The sequence below is a fragment of the Musca autumnalis genome, unplaced genomic scaffold (genome assembly GCF_047663935.1).
Source record: "Musca autumnalis isolate F117 unplaced genomic scaffold, ASM4766393v1 scaffold_2, whole genome shotgun sequence".
Lineage (NCBI taxonomy): Eukaryota > Metazoa > Arthropoda > Insecta > Diptera > Muscidae > Musca > Musca autumnalis.
Genome location: NW_027411755.1, coordinates 262,163,690 through 262,182,707, shown reverse-complemented (window position 1 = coordinate 262,182,707; position 19,018 = coordinate 262,163,690). Strand labels below are relative to the sequence as shown.

Genomic DNA, 19,018 nt, shown 5'->3' with positions numbered 1-19,018 from the left:
CTTTGCCGACAGAGATATACCCCCAATCTCTGTATATTGAAACAAATTTTTCCCAAAAAACGTATGTATTTAGGGGGTTTTCAAAATTTTTGGCGTATGAACCGACAAAAATATTGATTATGATTAAAGATCAAAAGTTTTGTGGAGGAGATACTAAAAGGAATGGATCGACATTGACCAGTATGGAAGTGGATCTCCCGCCATTACATATGGTGCCATAGGGTTTTTTACACCCTTCAGGCTGTTGGAATGGACTTGCCGCTGAAAAAACATTTACCATCGTAATTGAGGCAGTGAATGCAAGTTGCTTCAACAAAAATCAAAGTGATTCGATAGAAGGTCTTAAAGTGATCATATCCGGATGGAGTGGACAAATATAGTCCATATTTGAACCTGATCTGGTAGATATATTAGGATGAGTAAAGTATGGACCAATTCGGCCACTCCCTTCAAGAGTTACCGTACGACTTTTGTGAGGGAGGTATCTGAAGGAGTGGACCGATATGGCTTATCTTCGAACTTAAAGTATGTTTGCACAAAATATTACTAAGGCCAAATTTTGGACCAAATCGACAGATCAGTTCGAGAGTTGCCCTGCGCTCCAACCACCTCACACGGTCATAGGGTTTTTTGCAACTTTCAGGCTATTTCCTCAGGAAGTGTGTATTTGCCCCTGATGAAACTGGTACCGTCGTATGGGGAGCAGTAAATACAAGTTGCTAAAACAAATATCAAAGCGATTGGAGAGCAGGTCCTAAACTGACCTTATCCGAAATTTTGTGTGGGAGGTACCCGAAGGAGTGGACCGATGGAGTCCATATTGGAACCTCGTCTAAGTCTGGTAGACATTTCACGATTTGCAAAATATGGACCAAATCGGTTACTCCCTTCAAACTTCGAACTTACACTAAGTTTGGACAAAATATTACGAAAGGCTCAGTCGACTCCAAATTGTCTGAAACACATTTCGTCCAAACATACTTGGGGTCTAAAACCATTATTTCGATGAGACACATTTTGCCCGTATGAATGTGTATATACCCTCGTTAGCATAAATGCTGAGGGTATAATTAAATTCGAGAGGAGTCTTTAACAGCAATTACGCAAACACATTCGACATTTGTGGGGGAGATAGCGCAGTTGTAAACCGATATAGTCCTTCATAGAGTTTTGTGTTTTGTACTTTCTTTTGAGAGTTGGTAAGCTCACAAGCCATTTTAGTTTATAGATTTGGAGATTATCAGAACTTTCTGAGGATTTTCCTAGGAATCACCGAATTTCCCTCGATGTATACACATATTTATTCCTTTAAACTCCTATAAGGAGCATAGAGCATAATATATATTAACTCAAAATAATCGAATAATTTGAAAACAACCATCTTCAATAGACATCGGTGACTTCCTTAATGTTGGTATTTCATATTTCAAAATTATCCAAAACTTCATATTTTCCAATAAAACGTCAATAGGTTGTACATATTAAATACCAACGAATGGCGACAAACGACATTGAATTGCTTAGTATTCTAGATTTTCGCTGTTGAATACGTTTATCTAAAATAAGGCTTAGTGTGGGGGGGGGGGGCTATTTGCATTTAGAAACTACATAATAAACAAATTATGACATTTACACATAACAATTTAGCTGTTGTTATTTTGAACTTACTGTTTTGTTATCGTCATCGACGTCGTCTCCGTTGTCGTTGTAGCGGTATGACACCAGATTGCATTAACGACGACATGAGAGAAATTACCCGCCACCAAGCACCAACAACCAACCAACCAAATTAAAAATATTCTACGACGAATTATTAAGTCACATTGCCGTATGACGTTCCTCGCTCACCACTCTCTTCATCCATAGTTCGCTGTCAGACCTCAGTCAACAGCAGACCATATCACGTTGAGTCACGTTTAGTTGTTCGCATATAGTTTGTTCCGACTCACGTGTGCCGGCCATACATCATACGTACGAATGTTCAGCTAACTAACTGATGATGACGACTAACACACGAACGGCAAGAGAAAAAAAGCGACGACGACGACAACGCAACGAATCAACAAATCAATTGTTTTGCTGTAGTTCAAACTATGACAGCTGTGTGACTAGGCGGGAGTGCATGTCTGACTGCGGCTAAGCACTCTCCCTCACAGAACAACACAACCAACCACACGCCATGACTAGTAGTTGAATTAAATTCTGCCAACTTTGAATTGCATTACCGCCAATCTGAACAGCTATCACCTACCTCCCCACCCCGTTTAATGGGAACCCATCAGTGAGACACACCCGGCTAGACAACGTGTTCCTTTACTTCCACTTGAAGGTGATTCCTATCAACTTTGAGGTAGTTCAAAACGGTAAAATGTGATGTTTTGTTGATGTTTTGAAATTTAACAGTCAAGAATATAAAGGCGCAATAAAGGTTCACAAACAAAAACACCCAAAAGAATGTACGTATGTATGTAGCGGAATTGTAAATTTTGTAAATCCCACAACAACAACGTGTTTACGTGGCACTCAATTTCAAAATGGAGAGTTTATTTATAGATAAATTGTTATGGTTCTGAACAGGTTGCGTTATCGAAATTTAAGATAAGACCGCAAATCAGATTAAATATATTGACTTAATATTATCTAATTTATTTAGCCCTGACGAAACACAGACTAATTGCAATTAGAACACAATAGTAAATCTACAAGATCAATATAAAACACTTCCAAAGGTTTGACCCTTTGACTCCCGAAAATTTTAGACAAGACAATAAGAGTACATCGCAAAAGCATGAGCGTTCAACATTCAGGTAGTTTTGGCCTTGAAACAGTGCAAATTTTTCAGAAAATGTCGGTAAATGACATTTTTTATACCCTCAGCATTTACGGATCAACAGACTCGGTCCAAAATTTGGCTTTCGTAATATTTTGTCCATACTTAGTTTAAGTTCGAAGATGGGTTATATCGGTCCACTCCTTCCGGTACCTCAGCCGCAAAAGTTCGAAAATGTTCGGAAAATGTATGCGCACGATAACTCTTGAAGGGAGTAACCGATTTGGTCCATACTTTGCACATCGTGACTTAGATGAGGTTACAATGTGGACTCAATCGGCTTTGATTTTTGTTGTAACAACTTATATTCACTGCTCCCCAGACGACGGTATATGATTCATCAGGGGCAAGTCTATACTTCCTGAAAAAAATAGTCTGAAAGGGGCAAAAAACCCCTATTAAACCGTGTGTAGTGGTTGGAGCGCAAGACAACTCTCGAATTTGGCCTTCGTAATATTTTGTCCAAACTTAGTTTAAGTTCGAAGATAAGCCATATGTTCGGAAAAATTGTGCGCATGGTAACTCTTGAAGGGAGTGACCGATTTGGTCCATACTTTACACATCCTAATATATCTATCCGATATAGATCAGGTTCGAATATGAAATATATTTGTCCACTTCTTCGGATAAGTTCACTTTAAGGCCTGCTCTTGAATCACTTTTATTTTTGTGGAAGCAACTTACATTCGCTGACCCAATTACGACGGTAAATTTTATTTTTTATGGGGCAAGTCCATACTTCTTGAGAAAATAGCCCGAAAGGTGTAAAAACCCCTATGACACCATATGTAGAGGCTGGAGAGAATGGTAACTCTAGAACTGATCAATACATTTGGTCCAAAATTTTGCCAAACTTAGTTTCAGTTCCAAGATGAGCAATACCTGTCCACAACTTCCGGTACTTCCCCCCAATATTTAAAAAATGTCACTGAAAGGGTATGCACGATATCTCTTGAACAGGGCAACCAATTTGGTCCAAATATTTGTCCAAATTTAGTTTAACTTTCAAATGGCCTATATCGGTCCTCTTCTTAGGGTACCTCCCCCACAAAAGTTCAAAATTTGTCTCAAAAATGGTGTGAATGATAATTTGCACATCGTATTACTCCTCCCAGATATAGATCGGGTTCGAATATGGACTATGTCGGTTCACTCCTTCCACCACAAAATTTGGTTAAAGTGCAGTTTAAGAGCACCTCCCGGAGCGTTTTGAATTGTTTTCAGCAGGTTGTTATTGCGGCTCCCTTTACGACGGTATACTTTTTTTCTTGCGCAAGTCCATACTTTCTGAGATATTAGTCTAAAAGCTCCATAAAACCCTTATGGCACCAACTAAAATGACAAATCCGCAAGATAACTCTGGCAGGGAGTTTCTTATTAGTCCAATCTTTGTATATCAGATTATCTCATCTAGTCATGTATCAGGAACTTCTCGCATAAAATTTGGGAAAAGTGCAGTGCAGAACTCTTCTCGGATCTATTTGAAAAATTTTCCACCAGTTATCCTTGCGGCCCCTTTACGACGGTACAATTTCTTTCCGGAGTAAGCCACACTTCCTAAAATAATGCGCCAAAAGCTCTCAAAACCCTGACGGCACATACTTTTTTAAACATTTTTTCCATTTCTTCTAAATTTAAGGTAAGCACGGTGCTCTTGAAGCAACTTTAAATGGAAGGTGCTTACACCTGGGAAGTTTTTGCGGATTCTGTTGACATTTTTAGGCGTTTTTTAGGTTTTCATGACTTTGCTTGGAAACCACAAGTCCTATCGAAATGGGACTAACGAAAATGTTGTAACTATGAAAATTCTCTACAGGATTGACGTTTATGTCATTTTTGTAGATTTTACAGTTTTAGAGATATAGAAGTTCAAATTGGGACATTGCACTGACTGTATCGTCTCCTTATAAAACAGTGTCATGACTACAATTTCCTAACTTAAACTTATATATCTCAAAATTGGTACAACCTAGGAAAAAGATACGAAAGCCAATCTTGTACAGAATTTTCACTGCTACAACATTTTCCTTAGTCTTATTCCGATAGGACTTGCGGTTTCCAAACAAAATCGTGAAAACCTAAAAACCCCAAAAAATGTTAACTTGAATCGCGATTTATTTAAAAAAGCGCTCCAGCAATTTTTTTTTTTTTTTGATTTTTCTCACCTTTGAACATTGCTGTTTCAAAATCCGCAAAAACTTCCTACACCTAGCGGTTTTCACTTAAAGTTAGTTAAGGCGCGATACAGTAAGGTAGCAATACAGTCAATGCATTGTCCCTCTTCTTCTATATCTCAATAACGGTAAAACCTACGAAATTATCATAATGGTCAATCTTATCGAGAATTTTCATAACTACAACATTTTCTTTAGTCCCATTTCGATAAGACTTGCGGTTTCTAAGCAAAATCGTGAAAATCCATCAGCCTGTCTGTCTGATGCGCACGATAACTCTCGAACGGATCAACCGATTCGAACCAAATTTTGGGTATTGTAATATTTTGTCCAAACTTGGTTTAAGTTCGCAGATGGGCCATATCGGTAAACTCTTTCGGGTACCTCCCTCACAAAAGCCCAACATTTTTCTGTAAAATTGTGTGAACGATAACTCTTGAAGGGACCAACTGATTTGCTCCAAACTTTGCACATTGTATTATTCCTTCCATATATGTATCAGGCTCGACTATATCGGTCTACTCCTTCGGGAACCTCCCACACAAAATTCAGATAAAGTGAATTTTAAGAGATCCCCTCGAATCGTTTTGAAACTTTTTTCAGTGGGTAGTCCTCGCGGCTTCCTTTACGGCGGTATAATTGTTTTCTTGCGCAAGTCCATACTTTCGGAGATATTAGCCTAAAAGCTCTATGAAACCCTGATGGGACCAACAAAAATGGTTGCGGATTTACCAATAATTCTCGCAGGGAGTTTCTGATTGGTGTAGACTTTGCACAACGTATTATTTCATCCAGTCATGTATCAGGTCAGGTTATGGACTACATCGGTCCACTCCTCCGGGACCGAAATTCAAATCATTTTATTTATAATTCGAAAGAGTCAGATATAAAATCAATACAAAAAATATTTTGTATTTTTTTATTTCGAATTTGGCAAACAAATAAATTACAAATGGAATAATTCGAATTACAAATGAAATAATTCGAATTTCAAATAAAAATAATTCGAATTATAAATGGAATAATTCGAAAAACAAACGGAAAATTTGAATTACAGATAGAATAATTCGATTTACAAATAGAATAGTTCAAAATACAAATAGAATAATTCGAATTACAAATGGAATAATTCGAAACACAAATGGAATTATACGAATTACAAGTGAAATAATTCGAATTACAAATGATATTATCAAACTCCAAATGAAATGTAAAATGTTTCGAAATAGGTGTAGTTAGAATATTTAAATTGGTCTACATTGTGCTTTTTTGGATAATATTTTCTTTGATATTGTATTCTCGATAACAACAATTTCGTATAAAAATTGAAAAATTGTTAGTTGTTGTCATTCGTGCACATAACCTTCTATTAATATAGCTTGATTGTCGATAATATAAACTTTTGTAATGTTCATTTATTACTTAAAATATATACAGTACAGTCTCTATATTCCGGACAACGCGGTAATACGGACAGTAGAATTTTTTACATTGTAGACTCTGTAATCCGGAAATCTCACATTTTTCGTACCTCGATAATCCGGACATCAATATTTTTCCTATCTTGAGCATTAGATTCTTATTTATTTCATTGACGTTTTCGTTCTTAGCAATATTAATTGGTATATAAATAAGAAAAATTAAGGTTTTCAAAATTTTCGGTCCACATCTCGTGTTTCTGGCTAGCCATTGTTGACTCAGTTATACAGTTAATATGGAATTATCTATTTGAATCTATCGATTTTTTTAACCTTCAACCATCCACGGCTGACTATGAAAAGCAACAACTTTTTAAACCTAGTGTTGGGTAGCATAGTTCCCTTAAAAATCGATTGGGCGTTGGGCGTTCCTTTCCTCTAAAGGAATTAGTTCATTAGGACTTCGATTAGTGAGAAAGTCCCTTGGAACTGTGTAATGTATTTCGATGATATTTTATCTAGGAATGTTTAAAACATTTTAAGCGTTGGAATTAATAGCTGAGTTTTTGGATTCTTTAGGGTTTCTAACTCATTTTTTGAGTTACTGAAAGCCAATATGTGTACACGGGCTACGAAGCTTATATCCTTGAAAAAAAAACAATAAATAAATATACACCAATTGTATAGAAGTTTTAGACTATAAAAAAACCATGGGAAATGACACCTAAATTACGCTGGAGGAGTAAAATGAAGTACATTTGGTAGCCAGGAAAGCTGCTTAAAATGACCGCTACCAGTGATCTTTGCTATATATGAATTCTTTTACCTTAGATGTCAGGTTATTATCTATTACAAATTGGTCTGTTTTTGTAACTACTCGGAAATCCGGACGTCGCACGGTGGTCGAAAGCACTGATCTAGCGGCGCGAAATTAATAACTTGCAAACGAACTGAGATACGTCACTGAAATTTGGCACAAACTCAGCTTGTACCTGTGGGTAATAATGGGCCAAATATGAACAATATCGGCTGATGTTTTGGTATAGCCCCCATATAACGGTACCTTCAGATTTTCGGTATTTTGAGGATATAAGCCACAATTTCGGAGCAAATTAATGTAATTTGGAACTTAGGGTTCCTGGTGGTCACAAAATATTTTCACCAAAAATTATGGACATAGGCGCACGTTTTGATGTAGCCCCCATGTAACGGTACCTCCCAATTTAAGGTATTTTGAATATCATGACCACATTTTTAAACCAACTTGGCTGTAATTTTGCATTCCGCGTTCTCACTGCGTATAAAATCTTCTTACAAAACATTTTCAAAACGGATTTATGTTTCGATGTAGCCCCCTTTATGGTACCCCCGATTCGTTGAATTTTTACTTGTTATCCCATATTTAATAACATATTTAGCTATAATATGGTATTAAAGTGACTGCGGGGGTAGAAATCCTCCTTGCAAACATTTCTCAAGATTGGTCCATATTTTGATTTAGCTCCCATACAAATGCACAGCTAAATTTGTATGAATTTCATGCAAAATCCCTTATTTTAAAAGTGCAGTCATCAAAAGATTTGCAAATATTTGCAGCCCTAATGTGGTTATTCCGTATCCAGAGAGTACAATTTCATTCCCCAAGAAATAATCGAACCTAAGTTCGGCCAAGTTTACAAGATGCACTCTATGGAACAAGCGAGTACAACCCATAAAAACACAAAAAATTGAATTTTTTGAAAATTTATTGCTATATAACTAAGTACCTCCAGACCCCAAACTAATTTTTATAATTTAAATCTCACCCTCTGCTATTAATTGAATATAAATCTTGTCCAGTTTCATTACGAATGCATTTGACATTTAAACAAATATGAAGTTAATTTTTTTGTAACAATTTTTTAAAATCTGATGCAACAAAAACTCTTGTATTTGATAGTGAATAACTGAGTGAATATTTACAACAACAAAAATTAAAAAACAAAATCTTTATCTGCAAAGTGTCTGTAATCGATACAATGAAAAATATTTCGCAATTTTATAGTTCGATTTTTTGACTTTCGCGCCGCTAGATCAGTGGTTTCGACCAGTGTGCGTCGCCGAAATATGTGGTGTCCATATTATCGAAACTATACTGTACATTTAAAATGTTTACCTTTCTATCAAAAACTAGCCTGTAAATGTTTATAGTTTTGTTTATTGAATTACTTACTTCACTAGTGGGTGTGTCTGATATTGATAAGAATCTTAACAGCTTTTTACGTAAAATAGATAACTTTTTTTTTTTTTGGATTGCTCCATATAGCGAATATAGGTTAGATTTGGCAAACTAAAATCCGTAATTGTTAAAGAATACATGCCATAAAATACCCTAAAATAACATTTTTCACGCATATGTTTTATGGGGACATTAAACCTTACCTCTCCATTAAATTTAAGCTTTTTGATTTTCATTAAAAAATGTTTTTTTTAGTTAAGCAGTTTTAAAACTCCATATAATTCAAAAGTTGCCATATAAAAAACAAGTAAACACGACGGACTAATTTGTTAGTACATATTTTCATAAATTTACATTAGGGCGTCAATTTTTTTTTTGAAAAGCCTACCCCCTAATAATTTTCCATTTGATCCAAAAACGAACAAAAATTGAAATGCAATCGATCCAAAAACCTTATATATGAAATTTTATGGCGATCAATTAACGCTAACCTGCCAACTGAACAATCGTTGGCCTTTAGAGCCTCAAAATTCGACTTAGGCGCACATACAAGGTACTATGAACGTCGACCGATCAGCATAAAATTTCATATAAAAGATTTTTGGATCAAGTGAAAAAAACATTTATGGGGTAGGGCTTTCAAAAAATAATAATAATACATGAACCTCGATTATCCGTGAATCGGTTATCCCGGAACCTCCATTATCCGGGATAGATAAGAAATGTTGGTTTTTTTCCATTTCCTATATTTTTCGTTATAAACTTTATTATCGGGGGGTAAAAGCACACTTTCCAATAAATATGATTAGGCAAACAAAAGGTACACAAAAGAAAACTGGAAATTCTCCCATATTACACAATTTGTATATTAATGGTATGTATAACAAAAACCTTTTGACAAAGTCAATTCAGATGAATCTGAAGATGGCATTATGTATTATTCTAAAATTTTGTAGATTACCTTTAGAAATATAACAAAAATTACTGACTCTATTATTATTGTACAATACTATGCCATTTTTACTTAAAAATATGTTCAAAAACTGCATAAAAACATTGCCTCCATTATCCGTGAAAATCGATTATCCGTAATGCCTCCGGTCCCGACCATCACGGATAATCGAGGTCCGACTGTAATAATAAAATAAAAAAATGTCGTCCAAATTTACTTACATAAGTGTATTCTTACCTTTTTGTGGAGCAGAATTATCCTTGTGGGCGGGCAACATTTACTGACGTCATAAAACACACTGAAAAAAATAATAATTAATTAAAAAATACCTGTATTTGCGAATAGTAAAAAATTAAGCAAAACTAAATTTAAATGCCCGAAATTTCTCTACCAAATTTAGGGATAATGTTGTGAATTTTGTGATATTATACCCTAAGCCTTTAAGCTAACGAGGGCATATACATTTTGATACTGACGGCACAAACTAAAGCGGAAAATCTGCAAGATAACTCTCGCAAAAAGTTTCTGATTGATCAAGTATCAGATTAAAATGTGGAAAAGTGAAGTTTAAGAGCTCCTCTCGGATCGCTTTGTATTTTTTTCAGCAGGTTACCCTTGCGGTCCTCTTTACGCTAGATAACTCCCAAAGGAAGTTTCTGATTGGTCAAAAATTTGAACGTCGCACAGTGGTTCAGGAATCGATTTTCCTGGTCAAAAATCAAAAATTTTTTTGTCAAAGATATTTAATTTCTATATGGGATTCGATATTAAACATATTGAAACTAAGGAAACCAAAACATAAGGTCAAAATATTGGAAGGTGTGGGCGTGGTGTGCCCCTAAAGACGAACATTTTCCCCATTTTTGGGAAATTTTTTGAAATTTTTGCAAATTTTGTAGAGAAAGAAGTGGCTATTTCTCGAAAACTGTAACAGATGTTGTGTTCATTCTTTTTTTGTAAGCTAGGTGGGATTGTGTCCTTTAAACGTTGTTTTAGTAAATTACCGTAGCGTTTACATAACATGAGCTATTTTATTTTTCCTCAGGTACTAAATTTTATGAAATTCCAAATTTAGTGGACTAGAACTTTTGTGGAACAACATGAAATAATGTTCTGTCTTCTCAAAAAGTCTCCTCTTTCAGCCCATATATACTTTTGTACCCGTCCCGTTCCTTCCGTTTAACATTTTTTATTCAATTTATTGAAATTACATGCGTAAAATGTGTATTTCTCTATACCGTTTCCCATATGAATTACAGTTTTTTGATACAAATTAACATTTTTAAAGTATATGCGTTTTTAAACGAGTTATAAAAGTTTTATGAAAACACAAGGAGTATTTTTTTAAGTTTTGAAAAAATTAAAATTTATTGTAATTTTTTTTTTAAATTTGTGAAAAAAAATGTGAAAAAATTGTTTCGATTTTTTTTTTGATTTTTTTTTTGGTGTTTTTATGGTTTATTTATTGATGTTTGAGCATCTTTAATATGTAGGAAGATATAAAAAAACACAAAAACACTGATATTCTGATGAAAAAGAGTAAAAAAACCCAAAAGTTTAACTTTGATCTGGAGTTTCTCTGCAACTAAGCAACTAACCAAACTGAATTTAACCGCTTTTAATTTATTTGAAAGCTGATTGTGTTATCTGTATAACAAAAAAGAAAATATCTCTATCCGTTCAAAAGTTACAGAATTTTGACCAGGAAAAAACGATTCTGAACCACTGTGCATCGTATTATTTCATCCAGTCATGTATCAGATTAAAATATGGACTTTATTATATTTGGGAAAAGTGCAGTTTGAGGACTCGTCTCTATCTATTTGACATTTTTGCAGAAGCTAGTTTTCAGGTCCCTATTACAATGGTACAATTTTTTACCAGAGTAGGTCCATGCTTCCTGAGATAATGACCCTAAATGCATTTATTAATATTTGTTAACACTATAATTCCCCTTCCGAATATTCCGAATTGTTATACTTCCGATTTCGATCTCAATTTGGAGAAACATACGATTTCCATCCGAGGTTTCGGTTCGAAATCTTGTAAACTTCTACATATAAGTTTCGGTCAAAATTGAAATTCAGAAACGGAAGCAATATCAGAAATTTTGACAAATTTCTAAAAAAAAAAATTGGGTGATTGTCAAAAATATTGTGATTTCAGACACAAAAGTAAATGAAATATATTTCTGTGTGAAGTGTCCCGAGAAAAATTACTGTAAATTCGATATATTGTTGGTACATGAGTGGTAAACAAATTTTAATAAACACAAAACGCTCCACGTGGTGCAATTTGGTGTCTTACATTCTAATTTGGAAACAGTTATGTTTGACCCTAATTGAATACATTGTTGTTGGTTGGTTCTTTCAAAGTTCTATTTTTTCACACAGAGGCCAAGGCTTCGTTACAAAATCGTGTTTAAAACGGAGAAAAAATCTAAACTATGTCATTCGTGGGTTTGTAAGTAATTAGTTATTTGTGGTACAAATCTAAACATTTGTATAACATACATATTTGAAACATTCTCAGCCCTCCCTCCCATTAAAATAACAGAATGTTTTGAGTTCCCGCGAACAGATGGGGAACCTGCACTTACAAAATTAACAATAAACAACAGCAACAACAATATCGTACAAAATACTTTGTAGTTACGGTATTACCTGTCAGCCCGCCCTGACAATGGTCAGTGGTGTGGTATCCATAATGCTGATGTGTGTGTTGTGTTGTTGCTATGACGTAAACATTAAAACCCTAGAACTCTAAAAATAATTTGAAACTGTTTTCGTGAATATTCAAAACAGCACGAAATTTGGGTTAAAGTACGGTTAACTCCCCAATAACTAGCAACAACAACACACAACAAATAATGCTGACTTCATCATACATTCACTAGAACGCTCACCAAACACACACACACCCTCGTGCATATCCCCCAAAAATTTCGTTCTGTGTCAATACGAAACAAGCCAGCCCCGCACACAAGAAAGGTAAGCATAAATTGGAGCTGAAATACACATTTTTGTGAGAAAGCTTACATAATCTCATAATACATTACAAAGCAAGCAGAGGTAACAAAAACAACAAAAAGTCAAAGCCAACTTGTTGCTCGCCTACATATTCCAACACATACTCGCATACCTCGCTGTTGGTTGGGGGGCTTTCGTAAGTGTGTCTGTGTGAAGTCATGTTCTGGGTTCTTACTTTCGCCATCACAACAAAAACAACAACATCAGCAACAGCAACAGAACCTTTATGTGTCGATCGTCAGTGGAGATATCTTGAAAGCGAAGCAGACAAACAACCTAACAAAAAACAACAACAACTAAACGGGGTCTGACAACAACAACGAAATTTCTTTCTTTCACTCTGTAATTCTTAAAACGATTATGAAACTTTCTTCGCATTTTTTTCGTATGTGTGTGTGTTTGTATGTCCGTCCATCCGTCTGTCTTTCTTTCATTCTTTTCTTTATTTGTTCAATTCCATTGATGTTGTTGTTGGAGTTTGAATTGGATACAAGCTGGTTGTTACTGCCGTTCTTGTTTTTGTTGTTGTAAGTGCTGTGAACGTAACGTAACATTTTGGTTGTTTCAGTTGGTTGGCTGCTTGGCGTTCTGGCTGTTTGGTTAGTCGGACTGACTGTTACCGCTTTCAATATAGAATTGGGTCAAATAACGGATTTCTTGTTTCGTTAAATAAGATCAGTAAACACACACATACACACGCAAACACTGTAACATTCACATAACCCACAAACACACTCAAGGCAACTTATAAATCATTGGAGACACCAAAGTAAACTTACAGTGGATCGCACGTACTACAATTTTTTATTCTCAAATTCAAATGAAATCAGAATAGATCTTTGTTACAATTCTTTTGAAGGAAGAAGAAGTATTTTTAATGGTAATTTAAGACGTGTTTGGAGAATAAACTCTTCTTTGTTATTCCGAAAAGTTTATCATTCGGAAAATTTTCAAAGAATACTAAAATATTTGAGGGAGAGACAATATTTGCTAATCTAAATATATGGGGATGGGCTTCCCTCGAAATGCATAAAATTGGGTAATACCGGTCCATGGCGGTTAGACTAAAACCTACATACTACATATATGTTTATGTATAGTTTTTTGCGACCAAGTTTTCTATCTTCTGGGAACACAAAATTCCAATTAAGAATCAATTCTTTAGGAAAATGTGACTAGAATTTTCAAAAAATCTTTAAAAAATCTTACATGGGACCTTTGGCAAAACGTGGACGTACGTATGCTGTCTGATTTTTTGCAAGGAATGTTTTGTTCCAGTTATAATGTTTTGTATCCCTGGCTAAAACTTCCAAAAAAATATCGAAAATCTGTGAGTACCGTTCTATGGGAGCTATATGAGGACGTAGGCCTATACCAACAAATTTCGGATGAAAAGTTTTATACCCCCAAGTACGACTAAATACCAAATTTCAGACATTTCAGTGTTATATTGAGCCACAACATTCAAAATACGGAAAATTGGAAGGTACCGTTCTATGGTGGCTATATGAAGACGTGAACATACATATACCGACAAATTTGGAGTGTATAGTTTTATACCACCAACGAAGTCTAAGTGCCAAATTTCAGCCATTTAGGTGGGATGATGAGTCTAAAACCATCAAAATCCGAAAATCGGGAGGTACCGTTCTATATCAAAAGGTTGACCGATATAGCACATATTCAATACCAAACATCTTAGGAGTAATTGAACCTTCTATATTGATTTCAACAGACGGACATGGCTATTTCGACTTAGAATGTTATGCTGATTATCAGAATGTATTATTTTCTCTCCCATTTCCGGTGGAGTGTTATTAACCCACCCGGTAATAAAGCCTACTACCTTACTTAGCTGGGCCATTACACAACATTTGTTCCATAGACCGAACTAAGAAAAGATCTCCAATTCTATCTGTTTAGTGCTTCGCTTTTTGGAATGCCGCGCCTTGTCGTCTCTTCATCCACTTGTTTGCGACATCTATTCTTTGGCCTGCCAATTCTGCGTGCATGTATTCTTACGCCTTTTTATCGGGTTCATCATCGCTCATTCTTATGATATGGCCCAGCTAACGCACTAGTTGCATCTCGATACGTTTAACTATATTGATGTCGTTGAATAGCAGATACAGCTCGTGTTTCATACGACGTCAATATTCACCGTCAACGCAGATCGGTCCGTAGATCTTTCGAAGAATTTTTCTCTCAAACACGCCAAGCACCGCCTTATCTGCTTGCACAAGTACCCAGGCTTCGGAACCATACATCAGCACGGGTAGTATCAGTGTTTTGTAAAGCGTTATTTTTGTTTGACGAGTTGTGGCTTTGTTTTTAAAAGCCTACTACCATGAAAAAAAAAACAAATCCACCAAGTGTAGAAGTTTTAAGAATTCACAAATATCTGCACATGGAATGCACGAAGTTCGTACTACGAACTCTTAAATCAGTTGGTGCAGTTCGCTCACCGGCGAAAGTACTTCTTGAGTATAAGCCGATATCACTGACATACACGAAAAACGATCGGCAAAGCAGAAAGCCACACCAGCAATAACATAACAATCCGACCAAGCGGGTTCTTTTCGTATTGATCGTAAACCGGCAAGCGAACTGCCCAGCATCAAACCTATGCTTCGACGTAGGTTTCATGCTGCAACGACAACAAACAATACCTAAAGGTGGTATATGTACCATATTCACCATGAGAGCATATAGATCACACCGGTGGATAAAAGACTAGCGATAATTCTGATAACAGCTCAATTCCTCAACACCAGCCTTATCTGCGCCCACGCCACGACCGAAGACAAGGACGAGCTTTTTTCCATCGTTTTGAGAAAGCATATACTTGATGTCTTGCCCATAACATTAAAGTCATCCAAGACAATTTTAATGCAGAAATTGGAAAGGACAGTACATTTTGCCTCCATTGTGAAACATATGAAACCGGTGTGAGTCTGATTGACACAAGTCATACACAAGGTCACGTGGAAATTACCCGACTATAAAACAAAATATCAAATAGATCATGTTGTGATAGATTGAAGACATGCATCGTTCGTGGTGGACGCAGAATTATTTCGAGGGGCAAACATAGACTCGGATCACTAGCACCCGATTAAACGTAGGAATAAAATACGCGCCCAAAACATCAGGGAAACTGGACATCGGAAAGTTGCAATCACAGCATACTCCACTAAACTTACACGATGATGACATGGTCACGGAGAATCGGATGCATTCCACCCAAATATATATAGTCAGATTAGTAATAAGGCAACAGTAACCGAAGGGCTACCAGTCGAGCTGTTCAAGACAAAAGAAAGCATGCCCTACGATTGGAACTTGAGCCTCTTATGCCCTGTACGTAAGAGACATGACTTGACTGTATGTGGCAATTATAAAATCATATCCAGCATATTATGCGAACGTCAAAAGACTAAGGTCAATGAAATTATAGGATATTCTTCGGATCTTCTCCTTACGGCAAATTCTGGACAAAATTGATGAGAGTCAGATCGACACCTATAAGGCTGCTTTCGAAAATCCTTTACGTTCAAATGTATTTCAAGCCATGCCGGAGTTTGTTAAAAACTCGTCGCATGACCATGAACAAACTCGTCGCATACCAGATGTATACTATCGACATAGATTTTTATAACCACTCTAACGCAAGGATCCACAAGGCCGTTAACGAAATGACGTTTTGCCAAGACTTCGATGGAAAAAACAGGTGAACGATGACATAGAAGACCATGGTATCCACCCAAACCGAGAAGATATTACAAGAGATCGGGGAAGGTGGAAATGTATCCTTAGTTCGGCTTATGAGCAGAGTCCCCTAAGTAAGTAAGAAATTATTTTCATGGGGACGGACCCAGTTATTTGACATATATCTACAGAACCGATTACTTCGAAGTGGCTATAGCTTGAAAGCTTTAAAATACCCTGACGGCTACAACTAAAATGACTGATGATCACGTTAACTTAGGCAATAAGGTTCACTTTGGCAGTTTTGTTTAGATGTGGTTTACTTTATTATTGCAAGGTAATGCAGCATAATCTCAGTTTTGTTGTTCTTACAGTCTTTTATTTAACTTGCTTAGGTGTCCGTTTAGTTCAAATCTAGTAACTCATTTTCCCTACAGTTGACTAATCGAACTAAAACTTTGCACATTTTTCAGAATTGGATGACAATACATGAATATGACACCAAAACCAATATGGGTCCATTTTTTATAGCCCCTAATACCACCCGATTTAAAGTATTTTAAGGATTCTATCTTCATTTTTAGGCCGAATTGGCTGTAATTTGGGGTTCCCAATGGTACAGAAACTTCCTTACCAAAAATGTTGGACATATGTAGGTCAAGGTTTTAGTATAGCCTCCATATAGCAGTACCACCCGAATTCAGCTACTTTAAGGATTTTATCTTCATTTTCAACCCGAATTGGCTGAAGCTTGGCATTTGGAGTTTCCAATGGTGCAGATACTTCCCCACCAAAACTTATGGACATAAGTCCAGTTTTGTTATAGCCCTTACGATTTCAGGCATTTTAAAGTTTTTATCTACATTTTTGGCCTAAATTGGCAATAATTTTGTTATGTTGTTCTCAGTGGTCAAAAAATGTAATTACTGAAAAGTTAAAAATAAGAAAATAATTAAAAAAACAAGTAAAAAAGTATTAGTCGGTTTTGCCGACAGAGATATACCCTCAGCCAATGTGAATTGAAACTTTCATCTACGGAAAGATCGAATGTATTTAAAGTCTTTTCCGAATTTTGTCTATTTTGGAAGTGGACCACTAGTCATTTCAGTGGGTCATCGTATAACTTTTGGACCAGTACGCCAGGAAGCATAGCCTTGTCCACGAAAACATAATATCGCTGTAAACTGGACCATAACGAACAGCATCGGTATACATTTCCAACGAATCTTCGAACAGACCTTATACTGCACTTAGACATAAATATTGAACTTTTGAAGGGAAGGTACCCTAAGGAGAGGACCAATATGCACCATTTAGGAGTTATAGAAAATTTGGACAACATATAAGAGATATCGTGCATACCTATTTAGTGACATTTTTTAAATATTGGGGGGAAGTACCGGTACTTGTGGGCCGGTATTGCCCATCTTCGAACTGATACTAAGTTTGGATAAAATATGACGAAGGCAAATTTTGGACCAAATCGGTTGATCAATTAGGGAGTTATCGTGCTATCCAGCCACTACATATGGTGCTTTAGGGGGTTTTTACACCTTTCGGGCTGTTTTCTCAAGAAGTATGGACTTGCCCCTGAAAAAACATTTACCGTAGTAATAGAGTTTGCGAATGCAAGTTGCTTCAAAAAAATCAAAGTGATTGGAGAGCATGTCTTAAAGTGAACTTATCCGAAATTTTGTGTGGGAGGTACCCAAAGTAGTGGACAAATATATACCATATTTGAACCTGATCTATACCTTGTAGATATATGAGGATGTGTAAAGTATGGGCCAAATCGGTCAATCCCTTTAAGAATTATCGTGCGCACAATTTTTCCGAACATTTTTGAACTTTAGTGAGGGAGGTACCTGAAGGAATATGCAGATATAGCACATTTCAGGCTATTTCCTCAGGAAGTATGGACTTTCCCCTCATGAAACTTGTATCGTCGTATGGGGAACAATGAGTACATGTTGTAACGAACTTATCAGAAATGTTGTGTGGCAGATATCCAAAGGAGTAAGCCGATTGAGTCCATATTAGAACCAAATCTAAGTCTGGTAGACATTTCACGATTTTTCAAGAGTTGTTGTACGCACAAATTTTTCGAACATTTCCGAACTGTTGTGGGGGAGGTACCGGAAGGAGTGGACAAAATATTACGAAAGCCAAATTGTGGACCAAATCGGCTCATCGAGAGTTATCGTGCGCACCAGCCAGCCAGACAGACATGCAGACGGATGGACGGACATTGCTAAACCAAACTGTCTGAAACACATTTTGTCTAAACATACTTGGGGTCTAAATGAGGCACATTTTGCCTGTATGAAAGTGTTTATACCCTCGTTAACATAAATGCTGGAGTTATATAGCCATAAATTTTCAAAAATGTTTACTTTTCTTGTGTATTTTTGTGTAATATACTTTTGTTAAATAGAGCGTAACTACCAAAGTTCTCTAATGTCCAGTCCAATTCTGTTTCGGCAAATTAAATTAAACTTCCTAGATTCCGAATAATCAACTATTGGCTCCTAATATTGCTGATAAATGCATGGAGAATGCAGCTTAAATCCTCAAAATACCAAAAATCGGAGGTACAGTTATAGAGGGGCTATATCAAAACGTCGACCTATGTTCACAAGAAGATATATAACCAATGAGAACCTCCAATGCCGGCTCGGCTTATTTGCTC

General features: G+C 36.1%; 1 protein-coding gene across 15 annotated transcripts in view; it reads right to left on the bottom strand.

Annotated features, from left to right (window-relative positions):
* vri (nuclear factor interleukin-3-regulated vrille) overlaps positions 1 to 19,018 on the bottom strand; it is a 177,542-nt gene that overhangs the window by 66,663 nt on the left and 91,861 nt on the right. For all 15 annotated transcript variants that reach the window (XM_073964783.1, XM_073964780.1, XM_073964769.1 and 12 more), the window contains one exon: positions 9,830 to 9,890. In XM_073964783.1, coding sequence (XP_073820884.1) covers positions 9,830 to 9,869 — 40 coding nt within the window. In that variant the 5' untranslated portion in view covers positions 9,870 to 9,890. The remainder of the gene's footprint in view (positions 1 to 9,829; positions 9,891 to 19,018) is intronic.